The sequence below is a fragment of the Engystomops pustulosus genome, chromosome 2 (assembly GCF_040894005.1).
Source record: "Engystomops pustulosus chromosome 2, aEngPut4.maternal, whole genome shotgun sequence".
Taxonomy (NCBI): Eukaryota; Metazoa; Chordata; class Amphibia; order Anura; family Leptodactylidae; genus Engystomops; species Engystomops pustulosus.
The window spans coordinates 134,271,457-134,286,050 of NC_092412.1; the positions used below are offsets into that span (position 1 = coordinate 134,271,457).

The window sequence follows — 14,594 nt, forward strand, 5'->3', positions numbered from 1 at the left end:
ATGAAATAACACGACAAGGGTTTGTAAAAATTATAATCCTTCATTACAGTGAAACGTTCAGAAATATTTATCATATCATTGAACATACAGAGGAATATTTCACATAGTGTCGGGTGTGGTTTCTGAGGAAGTTTACAACCAGATAATTATATGAAAAGAAATGTACTGGCCATTACCACCAAACTGTAACACTGATCCAGCCATAGGGATGCTGTCATTCTGCAAGATATTGTACAGCTGCTACTAAAATGAATGGTGCAAAGTTACACTAACGCAATAAAAATAACCATGGACATAGATAAAATTACAACACTAAATAGCTGTGAACATCACAAACCGTTCTGTGGAGGAGGACATTATCGGAACCTCTGAGTCCATTTTATTTTCTCCTGTTAAAAATTCACTTTATTTGGGGTTTTGAGTCTTCTTCATCACTATCCTCTACTTCTTGGATAACAAGTTCTGACTCTGGGCGATCTCTACTATTTTCCTCTTTAGTATCGTCCTTGAAGTTCCACCTCTGCTCCCGTTCATTTTCTGGTGGAAGCACTAGAGGCTGGTCCTCCCCAAAATCAAAGTTGACATTATCTAAACCTGCTTCTGATAGACATGGATGACATAACCGGTATCTTCTTGTGCCATCTTGAATTACTCGTCCTGTGACCTCTGTGACCGGTAATTTGCAACGTCTGCAGATGAGCTTACCAGCTTCATGGATCTAGATAGAGAACACAGAAAGAACTGAGTTATTGTAGACTTTACAAAGGGATTGTGTCACTGAAAGAGTGACTTTTTTAAAAAATTGATTTAAATTTACCATCAAAGTCCATCATGATAAACCAGGGACACTTTCATATAGTTCCAAGCACTGTGACCGCCCTTCTTCTAAAATCAACTTTCAAAATTATTCTAATGATTCAGAAGGGCTTTGAGGGGGTGTAACCAGAGCCCCTCAATGCTGTAGCTTCACAAGCTGTTACACTATCTACCCCTGATCCCTTGACTCCCCCCTCCCTCTCTTCCTGCTATAATGTCACACAGTGAGAAGGGGAAGTGCTCCTTGCACAGTGTAATACCTGTGAAGCTGCAGCTTCTGGTAACACCCCTGGGAGCCCTTCTGGCTCATCGGATAATTTTAAAAGTTGATTTCAGAAGGAAGGAGGACATGGATCTATGAGTAAGTGTCCCTGGATTATCATGCCGGATTTTGATGGTAGATTTCGTTTAAATTACTCTTGAATGAATGAATGAATGTTATATACCAATGATGGCCACCATTTGTATGACAAGGCTTAGAATACATTAAGATTACATTGTAAAGGACCTTTGATTAGAGAACCAGTATAAAACAAAGGAGAATCTACATTGCACTGTGCTTATTTGGTGGCTAAAGATCAATAACTAACAAATCATGACTGGCTCCTCCCTATCATGATGTCATCACAGGTCCTGCTCAAGTTTTTCCAGAAATACTTGTGAAGAAAGAGGAAGTTATATACGTGGTCCTGGGTGGCCACATATTGGCTTCAAGTGGCACTTCAAGGTGAAGGTGCTAAAGACTGGAAGTACTGGTGGGATGATAAATTGCAAGTACACAGTTTTAGGTTTCCTTTGACCCAGCACCCACTTGATTTCCTAGAATTCACGGAAAACTCTAACGTCCTTCAACTTAACCGCTTTGCAACCAATGGTCATAGGTGCCTGAAAGTCCACCTATGACATTCTACTATGCGATTCTTCAAATGACAATAGCGCTGGAACTAGTAACAAAATGAATTGAGGCCAATAGGCGTACCACACGTCAAGAGATTCAAAATATGTACACCAAGAAAAAGGGACGTGTTAAAGGTACTAATACTATACACGATGGAAGTGAAAAAATTGAAAATCTTTATTTGAGTTCACATAAATATAGACCAAACGTGTATGCCAAAAACAATTTAAAATCACTTACAAAGCACCATCTGGTGCTGGGTCTCTGATATAGCAGCAAGAAGATAATACACAACAAAAATGAATGCTTGTTGCTATAGGCAACCCTGGAATCTAATACAAGCCAAAATATTGGGCTATAGGTTTGCTATCCCATCTACCCTATCAAATCTAGGTGACCAGTGTAATTCTGTGAGGTATATACAATAAGCAATGTAGTAATATAAATACTGCGCAATATACATATACCAGACACTTGAAAGATAAATGAAAAAATATCACCGGATGTAGGGTAGATGGGGCTGGCTCCCAAATAGCGCTGGAACTACTTTTTTTTTTCATTACATTAATTTGAGTTTATTTAATTACATATTTTTTTCTGTATAAAATTTGGCAATAATCAAATAAATGTTTCTTTTGTCATTTTTCAGCTTAAAGTTTTTTTTTTAAGAAGTTGTAACTTTTACCATAATATGTTATTAATATGTACATCATAATTCCATCACCCTTTCCCGGGTTCAGCTACAGATGTAGAGGGTGCGTGTACTTCTGCAATAATGAAAAGTGAAAGTGTTTCCTGCAGCTCCTTCTACATTCTGCCTTCAGCTGACCGGCTGGAGGGGAGCACACTTCAAACGCCTAGATCTCTTGAACCCTTGCAACTAGAAACAAAATTCTGCTGTCATATTAAACAGTAGAGTTTCATCTTTAATATAAGTATTCTGTGATGCTTAACATAACCGGAGATATCCACTTTTAGCATGACTAAAATGGGATGTATAAAACCATATGGCAGTTCTGAAGGTGTTAAACAATAAGGTTGGTTCGATTCCAACTTTCCTATATGCTCTGCCTTGTGTGCATAGACAGTACGCAGCCTTCTAATGGACCATAATTAATTATATTTTTAACATTTCCTGAAATGCGCAAAAGCAATTTTTTTAATGAATGAAATAGTTAACATTAAAAAGGTTTTTGGAAACACATTAGTTTCACATCTCTCTTTGAATTGGCTATATGAAAGCCACATTGTGGGGAACTTATCATTACAATCTTTCTTTGACTTGGTTGTCCATGTTTAATTCCATTTTGTTTTATCTGAATTCGCCAAGTGAGTCTATGTATGTCGTATTTAGGTTTTTTTTTTTGTTTGTCTAATAATATTTTTTTTTTTTTTGCATTTGTCAGAAGATGTTCTTTTTTTGGCCAATTTGGTCTTGATAAATTTGGTAGTGGTTTTTGTCCTATTCCTATGGCGGGGCAATTGCCATCAGCTCCATAGAGATTAATGGTGCAGAACGGTCATGCGCAGCCGTTTGCTCCATTAGCCTGCCGGAGCAAAGGAGAGGTCCGATGGAGGTATGTGGGACCCCATTGGACCCCTTGTTTTCGTGTTCTGTGGGGGTCTCATCACTGATCACCAAGGCCTAACTTTTGTTCGTTGAAAAATCCCTTTAATATACTTATGATGGCAGAATTTTAGGGGGAAAGGTGGAGGACATAATGGCCTGGTTGTTACGGGCCAATAAAAAGAAAACTATGGGGCAGATTTATTAATCTTTCCGACTTTTGTTGTAATTTGTGCAAAAAAAAATGCTTTATGACACTTTTAGAAGTAGTACACAACTTTATGTGAAAAGGGGTCAGTACCATAGGTTTGGCAACTGATAAATCTAACTTTATTTTGTTTAACGGGTTATTCTGGTAATATGAACATTTTACACAAAAACCCATAATGATATAAATAAATGAATACAACAGAACTCAATGGTATTGTTAACAAAACAAAGCTTAAATAGTTTGATTTTGTGATTCTCAGAATTCTCAGAGTTATCTCCAAGAAGGCTACCATCTACGACTGCAATTTCCTTAGTTCTCAGTAACTCCTCCTCCCTCTTATGCTCTGCTCCCAGTGATGATGTAACAGCCTGTCCTGCTCTGTTACCATAGTAATGATGTGTGTAACTGCCATCACTGTACATTACCTCACTGAGATTATGTCTCGCCACAACACCTGCAGGTCGGTTTCTGGTTCTTGCAGAGGTCTCATGGGCTGAACCCTCTTCATAGCCGGTAAGTATTTCCTGCATATTGCATAAACACTTACCGGTAACAAACAGGATCAGTGCCCACAACGATCGTGGGTGTTAACCCATCCATCGCTGCCGGCAGCTTCAAAAAGATGGTGGTGCCCACGCTTGGTAAAGATTGTCACTACCCGTGACGTTATTGGGGAGCGGGTTGCCATGACAGCCTTGGGTATTCCAAAGACGGTCTAGTTTTAACCTATTCATTACAATGTGCAATCCCCATTTACTGCCATACCATAGCATGGCATTATATGATGGGATCAATCAGACAACCTAGGGTTAAAGTACCCTATGGCAGTGATGGCGAACCTTTTAGAGACTGAGTGCCCAAACCACAACCAAAATCCACTTATTTACCGTGAAGTGCCAACATGGCATTTTAAGCAGTAACTTATTACTATGTGTTCTTCCACATCTTTCAATTGTATGGGCTCCCTAAGGCCACCAATACAGTTGAAAGAAAGAGGGTCTCTCTGTAGAGGAAGAATAGTGGGTCCAGCAGGATGACCTCCAAAGATAATGCAGTTCTGTCAAATCCCTCTCACTTTTCCTGCAGTTCCAAACATCCAATGAAGTGTCGCTTTAAAATAGTGCTGAGAGCCGCATCACATAAGTTGCCTGGGACTGCAGGAAGATTTGGTGGATTTGGTCCTATTTGGTGAACTCTGTCCTCTGGTGATGGCCTGAGTGCCCACAGAAAGAGCTCTGAGTGCCACCTCTGGCACCCGTGCCATAGGTTCGACACCACTGCCCTAGGGGGTCTGAAAAATAGTAAAAATTAAAAAAGGTAAAAAAATATATATATATATATTAAAAAAAAAAAATGAAAATTGAAATCCCTATAAATCATATAAATAAAAATGAACAGTAAAAAAAATCATAAACAATATAATAAAGGTTTTTCAATGCGTTTAACCCTGTAGCAGAAACTGGCGCCTGAAGTCGGAAATGCCACTTTTTTGCCATTTCGAAAAATAAAAAAAATTCAATAAAAAGTGATCAAAAGGCTGTCCCAAAATAGAAGCATTGAAAATGTCATCAAAAAGTCGCAAAACATGACACCTCCCACAGCTCCGTACTACAAAATTATTAGGGTCAGAAGATGGCAAAATTAAATTAAAAAAAAAATTGTACATGAGGTTTTCATTTTTGTAAATGTAAAAAAAACCAAACATTCTAAAACCTATACAAAATCGCTTTCTAGTATATGGCACGGAATTTTAAATACCTTCACTATGAAGTTCAATTTGTTACACAGAAAACAAGCCACCAAACAGCTCTTTACATGGTAAAGTAAAAAAGTTATAGATTTTTGATGGTGGGGAGTGAAAAATGGAAATGAAAAAACAAAAAAGTGCCAGTTCATAAAGGGGTTAAATAACTAATAACATATTAGTTTATATTTAAAGGACCTACCGTATTTGACTATGAATTATGCTGATTCCTGGAATTTCCCTGTAATCCCTCATGAGCACAAACGCCTGCATTTCACAGGCTGCAAACAATGGATATGTGGTCCTTTGTTTACGGCTCATTTATCATCTGCCCCTATATTGTAAGATGGTTGTAAAGCATAATGAAAAAATAAAAACTTTAAAGGGAACTTGTCATCAGAAACCTCATTTTCACTAAAGACAGGTTGCAGAAGCTTATTACACCTGCAGTGCAAATCCGCCTTTCTGCCTTTTCTAGGCATTTGCAATACATTATAATTGTGTTTTATAACTTACCTTGCTCCCTGACAAAATCCTGGGGTAGTCCCAGGGGCTGGGCTTTGTTTTGGATGTATTTCAAAAAACAACATGTGCCTTGTCTGTGTTACTTCCTCCTCAGAGCTTGGCCCCCACCTTTGTGCTCCTGTTTAGCTCCACCTCCTGCTCCTTCTCAGAGGTCACAGCCTGGTATCAGTGGGGGAGGGACAAGTTGTACAGAAGCACAGAGATGGAGGCAGCCTGCAACTCATACATGTCACATGTTTTTTGAAATGCATCCAAACCTAAGCCTGGCCCCTGTGATTACACCAGGATTTTGTCAGGATGCAAGGTAAGTTACAACACATAATTATATTGTAATGCAAATGCAAGGCAGAGAGGCATTCTTGCACTGCAGGTGTCATGGGCTTTTACAATCTGTCTTTAGTGAAAATGAGGTCCCTGGTGACAGGTTCCCTTTAACATCCCCTTTCTTGTGTACACAGACCTGTACTTACATTTGTTGCTCTTCCTAGAGTTGAAGCCACTTACATTGTGCCTGTGTAAATGGTTCCTGATCACAAATAAAGCTTTGTATGCAACTATTCAGAATTTTAAAGGGATTTCTAGGGCCCACCTAATGTTACATGTAAATATTACCTGTACTTGGGGTACATGCACAGGAACGTGAGCCGGGAGGGCACACTTTTCTGCCATGGGATAGAGCAGTGCAAAGCTGGTGACGTAACAGAGAAAAATCTAGGACATCCTATATTTCTCCGCGCCTGGACCAGCTGCCATTGACATCAATGGCCGCATATCAGTTCCCATTATGTTCGTAGGAAAATTTTCCCATTGTGTTCCCAATTTGTTTGGATGCATATACATAATGTGAATGCAGCCCAGAGTCATGTTCACAAGATGCTATTGAATTGCGTTTTAAAATGCATTTCAAGTGCAAATGGAGTATTACCTCCCTGAACATTGATATGTTTAGAGGTAAATGCTTGCCTCTGCCAGAAGCCCTTTTTATTGTGGTCGCCCTTGTCACCTCACCCTCACATTGTGGTCACCCTTGTCACCTCAGACTCCTATTGTGGCTCCTGCCATCTCACTCTCATAATGCGTCATCCTATACCCCCTCCATTTTGTAGCCCCCTCATCTCCTCCTCATCCTGTGAGCCACCTCCCCGCCCATCATCTTGTGGCTCCTCATCTCCCCTTCAAATTATACCACACTAAACCCAGTCTCCAATATTGTGGCCTGTCATCTTCCGTCATCTTTTGTGCTCCTCTCCTCCTCTTTCTTGGTTTCAATTTAATTAAAAAAATAATAAACCACATATACTCACCCTCCTTGGTCCCTGGCAGCTCTCCTCCTCCTCTCTTTCTCTGCGGCTGCATTGATGCCGGCAGACGTGATGACATCGTCACATCGTTCCTGCCAACCTCTAGACACAGCTGCAGCAGGGAAACTGTGATGATGGAAAGACTTGATAGATCTCTGCACCATCTTATTCAACTCAATCTGTGTCCAGAGGATGGAGACAGACGTGAAGTCCTAGCGCTGAGGAGACAGGGGTGTCAGGGTTCACTGGGGACCAATCTGACACCAAATCTATAGTACTCTGGATTATTATGTGGGTATGATATGGAGAAATATGTACCAGTAGTTGCAGACTTCTGCAGACTAAAAATTTGTTGGAAACCTGTACAGTCTACCATCCAAATCAGGCATGATAAACCAGGGATACTTACTCGTAGATCTGGGCACTATGGTAATCTTCTTACATGTGTTATCCTTGGCCTCCTTCCTTCTAAAATTTACTTTTAACATTATACGAAGTAGTCCAAAGGCCTCTGCGAAAGCGTTACCAAACTCCTCTAGCTTCACAAGAAGTTACACTGTCTCCCACTTTCCCTAGCAGATAAAGTTTCGGCACATAGTGGGAGGGCGGAGTGCTCCTATCTCATTGTAACCTTTGAAGCTACAGCATTCAGGGTCTCAGGTAACACCTCCTAGAGTGCTTCAGGCTCATTAGCATAATTTTAAAAGTTTTAGAAGTATAAGAAGATTACCATAGTCACAGTCCTCAAATCTTTGAGAAAGTGTTCCTGGTTTATCATGCTTGATTTTGATGGTAGATTTTCTTTTAAGTGGAGAGACAATATTAGTCGAACGGCAACAATAGTTATTACATACAGTTTGAAAATGGTTGCGGAGATGCTCCAAACGTGTGAACCTTTTCCCACAAGCCTCACAGGGATATGGCCTCTCTCCAGTGTGACATCGAAGATGGCGCTTAAGATCAGCCTTGCGCTTGACAGTGTGGGTACAAAATGGGCACTTGAACCTCACTGGGCTCAGATCATCTAGAAATAAAAAAAAAGTTATGTATAACAAATTACATCTAGACATAATTTAGCAGTTCTATATATTCAATTTTGTCTAGATTGAAGAAACTCTGGAAACACTGCACACCAATACAGTAGAAAGTTGAGAAATTCAGTGCATCAATGTAGCTTCCCTCTAGGTTCCCTGAATGGGGAGAATTGTGGAAGACAGAGCAGGAGCTCCAAAAAAATCTAGATCTGTCCACACCCTCTTTCTCCTCACATCCAAGGCTACAACATACTGCAGGAGGAGATCTGGAGTCTATCTGTCTGGAGAACTCAACAGAGAGGGCTCCGAGTGCCAGTTTGGCACCCGTACCATAGGAGAAAATAGAGATTTAAAAAAAGAGAAAAAAAAAAATATCCACATAACAAATTTCATTGTACTCCAACTTACTTCTTGTTATGTGGTTAAAAATGTATTCTCATTTCTGCCTGCCACCAACTGCCACTAGGGGGAGCATGTACATTTATTACAGCAAACCCAATATGGATTGAAATGCTCCTCACACATCTAGTAATGTAAATCTATGTGTTGTCCTCAGCTGAGAAGCGGGCTGGTGCGGTATGCCCATCACTAGACCGCCATGACTGACACTCATGATAAAACAGCACAAAATGTTGTTTTAAGAATTTGACTGATGGAAGAACTGTAAGAAACAGGATTTAAAAACTATCACGAATGAAGCTACCATAGCCATGCTTTCAATTGAAGTACCAGCCAACAATCTATTGTGTATGAGGGGTTGCCAGGGACAATAATATTTCAACAAATTGATCCTTTTGTTTTTAGTGGACTAGTGTCTGGCAATGACTAATATGCTGATTTCAGTTCATGTAATTTGGGTTTGGGGCGTCACATACAAGCATCCAGAGTGATGGTGAAAAGGCTCTTAGTTGCCTCAGAGGTTTCTGCTAAAACTTTTTTCTTTAGTGCCACAACATTGACGTTGAAAAAGCACTGCTAGCACAGGCTGTGGAATGACAGGAAAGCATTTGAGATATTAGAATTTGGGTTGTTTGTAAATAAGAGAGCTTGAAAGCGGAATATTTTAGACAGGTTCAGGCACCCCCCTCCCCCCCCTACTTACAGATAGACCTCTCTGCCCACTGTAACCTCTAGTGAAGCTCTCTGGATGCTCTACTTTAGGCTTCAATGATAAGTTCTAAGGTTACTGTAATGAAGTTTTATTGATAATCCTTGGTCACGTGACAGCACAAAATTTTGAATATCCAATTTTTAGAGGGACCAAAATTTTTTTTGTCTCGAGTTAAACTTATAGAATAGACCAGTTCGACTTGCATACAAATTAAACTTAAGTACAAATCTAAACAACCTTGTACGTAACCCGGGGACTGCTTGCACCGGATATATTCAAAAGCACAAAATATATGGAGGAGCTTGTTGCAATCAGAAATCTATGTGAGCAGGTAAAGGTTGTTAGTATTTGAATAAAAAACAATAGATGTTCATATTCACTGCAAGCAGAGATGTTGAAAACCTGTTTAAAAACTAAATACTTACCTTCACTCCAACCAGACATAACACCCAAAATGGTAGGCATTGCTTTGTACAGCTCATCAGCCTTGGAGATACGTGGAGCCATGTCCTGGTCTCCAGAATCTACGTGCTGTGGTGAGTCTGGCCAGCTTTGTGCAGTATCACCTTCTTCGTCTTCTTCAGGCTTTGGGCATACCAGATCTTCATGTGATTGTGGTTCGTCATCTTGCATTGTACTTTCTTCGTCATGGATTATACACTCTGCTGGACCACCGACAAGATCGCCTAATGGTACGGATGTAACACAAGAAGTGTTCAGAGCCTCGGGCATTAACCGTCTACGGTGTTTACGAATATGCTCTGGTTTACGGGAATGTTTTAAGAAAGGGCGCTGTAACCGTGGGGTGATAGGTGGGGGGTAATTGTACCCAGCAATAAATCCACTATGTTCTGCTGTTTCATGAGTGTGTGTTGGGCTGGTTTCAGTTCTCCACCCAGCTGCATACAGTCCAGTGCCATTAGTGCCATTATCTTTGTCAGACAAACTGAAGAAGCCATCCTTATCCTTTTCATTGATGTCTAGGGAGGATTTAATAAACATCTTGCATACAGTGATGACATCAGTCATTTGCAAATAACTAGCTGCAGACATAACTTCAATGACATTCTGCCCAGACAAGGGTAATTTGCCAGAATACACAAAATCTAGGATGGCGGTGAATGTGTCAGCAGAGAAAACATCAAAGGTGGCGGTTGCAGGTTTACTGGCGTCCTTGCAACTTTGGGACAACAGCATTTTGAAGTACCCGCTGCTGGCAAACAGGACGTTCCTATGAGCCTTGAACGTCTGTCCTTCTACTGTGATGTGGCAGTCACAAAATAGGTCTTTCTTTCTCTGTTCATCCAACTGCTGCAGAAGTCGAATATGATGAGAGGAGAAATCCATCCTCACTGCACTGTGGAGCAGAGGAAAGGCTGGTTAGTTAAAAATAAACCATTGTGTAAAGTAGGACTTCATGAATGAATGCCAAACGGAAAAAATTTTAAGTTAAATATTTTTTTTCTGTAATCTTTACTGACATTTTTTTTTACATTTTCTATATGTATTTATAGTATCTATATTTAATGTTATATACTATAGTCCTGCAATTCTCACTCTGGATCGTAAGCTTTACGGGAAACTGTCACCAGGACCCCTTTTCTGGCTCCCCCATGTCCCATATAGAGAATTGTATGGGTTTTTTTTAGGTAATTTATAGTAAAACTGGGTATTTCAGGAAAAAGTTAGTTTAAAGTTTACTTTGGTGCCTACAGCTTCTAGTCCCTTGTACCCTGGAAGTGGTTATTGAGGAACAGTGTCTCCCCCCCCCCCCTCGGGAAACCACTCCGCCATGCATCTAGTTCAAATTAAAAAAAAAATCTGCCCATGTTCACATACAACCTTCCCATGCCGCTTCTCACAATGGGCATGTCACTTTTTCAGTCACGGCCCATCCTCCTGTTCACAATGACCGCAATTCTCACACATACATGCTCAGAAGAAGCGGTCTACAAAGCCATGGACTGGCTGCCGATGTTGATACCTCCCTCCTTACAGTGGGATACAATGAAGGTACTAAACGAATTGTAAACCTTACATATATTTGCACAGATCATTTCTGGAGAACTCACCATAGACCTTAATGAGTTGACTTCAGACAATTGCTATCTATGCCATAGTCTGTAAAGCATACCATTAAGTGCTATAGAGCAGAGGCAAGATGGCAGCCCACATAATACTGAATAGAAAATTTAATAAAAAAAACAAACACCCAAAGACAGTAAAAAGGGCTTGCCTGACTGGCAAGGGCAGGAATAGGACTTGCTCCAAAATTTTGTGCTTGGGCAGTCTGCTCACACATGGGACCGTGGAAACCATTGCCATTGAAACACCTGGGGCTGCAAACCGACCAGCTTAAAGATGGCGTTATATTCTCTGCCCCTCACATATGGTACATGGAGTGAGGTTGGTCCACTGCACACACTACATGAACTCATTCATGGTGAATGATGGTAGTGAATGAATTAGCATTATAGATTCACTTGCTTCAAATGCAGACTAGAGATCCAGTTTAAAATAATAGACGAGTTTATGTAGTGTCTTAAAGATTACTACTGAATATATTACTAGAGGCACATGTCAGAAATTGTAAATGGTACATTTTTAAATGGTTTTCAAGGAGTCTTTTCTATAAATGAAATATACTATTTTAATACAAACTAGTGTTCAGCAAACAACGTTGTTTGGTTCTTTCTAGTGGTATATATATATATATATATATATATATATATATATATATATATATATATATATATACATACATACATACATACAATAGCTGTACCTATGCTAGGTACCCGCTATACCATTTTGGTTTCTTGCCTATCGTAGATATTTGTCATCACAAAATATGAATAACCGTTTCAGATATAACCTACCCTTACTTTTCCATGAGTTTGGAAACTCTGAAGGCTTCCATACAAATATTAAAGGGAACCGGTCACCAGGGACATCATTTTCACTAAAGATCGGTTGCAGAATCCCATTACACCTGCATTGCATATGCCTTTCTGCCTTCTCTACATAGTTACATTATAATTACTATACATTTATAAGATACATAATTACATATTATTACCTCTGTCTAGTCCTGGGGGTTTGGCTCCCTCCCCCACTGATGTCAGCACACCAGGCTGTGACCTTGGTGAAGAAGCAGGAGGGAGGAGCTTGTATAGGAGCACAAAGGTGGGGGCTGAGAACTGAGGAGTGAGCAGCTCAGGCTAGTCACTTGTTTTTTTTAAATGCATCCAAACCAAAGCCCAACCCCTATGACTACACAGAGTATTCTGCCACAATGCAAGCCAAGTTATAAAACACAATTATATTGTAATACAAATGCTTAGAGAAAGCAGAAAGGCAGATTTGCAATGCAGCTGTAATGGGCTTTTGCAACCTGTCTTCAGTGAAAATGAGGTCCCTGGTGACAGGTTCCCTTTAATATTTGTCAACTGGATATTAAAGTGGCTATGTCACTAGATGAATCGCTCAAACCCTTTTTACATCTTATCGTTTGGCTCCATTGTAACTTTCGATGGAAAGGATACTATAGTATGTAGTTCTGCTACTGCCATTAAAACAATAGACCCCATCATAAGTCAGTTGTGTGTAATAATGGACGGCAAAAAACGGACCTGTGGTGTCATCAGTGTGTAAGCTCTGATAACACTAGAAATAGGTACTGCTCCATAATTTGCAGCTTGGGCAGATGGCTCATACACAGAACCGTGGTAAAACACGGCAACCACAAGCCAGAAACAACGTTCATGTGCCCCCCCGACTATGGTCGCTTTGTGCACGGGCCCGACCACAGTGCTTAGGATAGCACTTAGGATGCAAAGAACTCTCAGTGGGGGGGGGGGGGGGGGGGGGGAGGGGGGACTCCCTTACATTATCAATCACTATGATGCTAGGACTCCCACCCTTGGCTCTATGGTAGATACTTGAAATCCAACTGTGTTCATGTGCTGCAAGTCATTTTCCAATTTATTTGTCACTGCATGTGAAGAGAATATGGATAACACTATATTGTCACTAATTCCCATAAATGAAAGGCTCTGTATGAGGTTATAGCACTAGATAGATAAAAATCACAGTGAACAGGCAGTGAGGTGGAATTCTAGCTCCAGTCATTTTTTTTCCTCCAATAACCACCCATGACAGTTCACACTTGCTGTCACACACGCAAAATAAGACTCTTCCGAAACGCATCCCTGATTGGTCGAGGAACCTATCAATCCAAGCAACACCATCCATTTAACTGCAGCTCCTATTAGATGGTTCCTACGCCGGTAAAGGCGGGACTAAGGGCCTGCTTAGCGATTTGGCCCGCTATCTGTCATTCAACCAGAGGCGGGCTGTTTAGCACCGTAGAAACGTAATTGGTAGCCGGTTCTGTCTGTCATACGCCACACCCTTACCGGGAGATTCGGTGCCGGAATATTTTTGCAAATATTACCCACCCTCGCTTATATGCCATGGCTGTCGTCGTTTGTCACCCTTCTTCCATGAGCCGGTGCATAGTAAACGTTCAGTGACCCGAATAGCCAAGTCATCTATGTACATCTCCGGTCTTTGCGCACCAGCTTGTTCCCAATGTCCCCTTGCAGCTGCGATAATCACATTGTGAAATTTGGTGACGTTCACACCCCCGCCCGCACCCGGGTCACCTGAGTCTGTGCACCGTTCTCTTGGTTGCGGTATTCCGTCTGCACGCTGATATACATACCGAAGACACCACCCCCTTTCGGGTGTTCTGTCGCTTCTGGTTTTCCTCTCACCCGCTTTTGATTTCTCCGGTGCTGTTTCCGCCGCCCGAATGTTCGGACAAAGACCCGTCACGTGACGACGCCCGAGGGCTGAGACTGTCTTAAAGGGGCCGCGCCTAAGGGGGGTGTGCAAGACACCCGGAGGAGTGGCATGTATGTGAGAGATGAACGTGTGGTGACCCGAGTGTTGTAGTAATACAGAGCCGTGCTGTCACAGGAGAAACGGAACGTTTTCTGCTGTAATGGGTGACAGCCCCAGGATGGTACATGGCACATCCATTACACTACCTGGTCCATACACTATAACATGCCCACATGCTGTATGTGCCACCTGTATCATGTGACAATAGGCCACTGCTACACCCTGGTCCTACTCCACAAGTTGTAGTATCATCAAATCTGCTCACACGTCTTCTCTAAGCCTTGAACACACCTTGCTGTGATTGTCTAACATCAGTAGGTTCTCCAGCACCAGACCATTACTGTGCCTTTGTGTGTCAGGTAGCCAATCTACACAGCACTACAATACCACCGGTTTAATTTACATGTTCAACAGTAATATAATAGTTGTCTTTTAATCCTGTATCCATTGATAAATAGGTTTACAGAGATTTACAGAAT

At 41.1% G+C, this 14,594-nt stretch overlaps 1 protein-coding gene across 6 annotated transcripts; it reads right to left on the reverse strand.

Moving 5' to 3' along the window:
• Positions 1–20: 20 nt before the first annotated feature.
• ZBTB8A (zinc finger and BTB domain containing 8A) lies at positions 21–14,161 on the reverse strand. Of its 6 annotated transcripts, none has more exons than XM_072136567.1 (4): positions 13,934–14,161; positions 9,633–10,559; positions 7,917–8,086; positions 21–718 (listed from the first exon to the last, which is right to left on the reverse strand). In XM_072136567.1, the coding sequence occupies exons 2-4, from the start codon at positions 10,552–10,554 to the stop codon at positions 401–403; spliced, it is 1,410 nt and encodes a 469-aa protein (XP_071992668.1). In that variant the 5' UTR covers positions 10,555–10,559; positions 13,934–14,161; the 3' UTR covers positions 21–400. The 6 variants fall into 6 exon arrangements, with proteins under 6 accessions (XP_071992668.1, XP_071992667.1, XP_071992666.1 ...); XM_072136566.1 differs by having other exon boundaries at positions 9,633–10,564; positions 13,875–14,161; XM_072136565.1 differs by having other exon boundaries at positions 9,633–10,564; positions 13,934–14,159.
• Between the last annotated feature and the right edge of the window lie 433 nt (positions 14,162–14,594).

Excerpts from the sequence above, each read along its gene's own strand:
- ZBTB8A (XM_072136563.1), bottom strand. The coding sequence starts at position 13,770 with ATGTACATAGATGACTTGGCTATTCGGGTCACTGAACGTTTACTATGC. Across the intron at positions 10,560-13,667 it reads GCCATGGCATATAAGCGAGG|TGAGGATGGATTTCTCCTCT; the intron begins GTGGGTAATATT and ends TCCACAGTGCAG. Across the intron at positions 719-7,916 it reads TCCGCAACCATTTTCAAACT|ATCCATGAAGCTGGTAAGCT; the intron begins GTATGTAATAAC and ends TTCTCTATCTAG.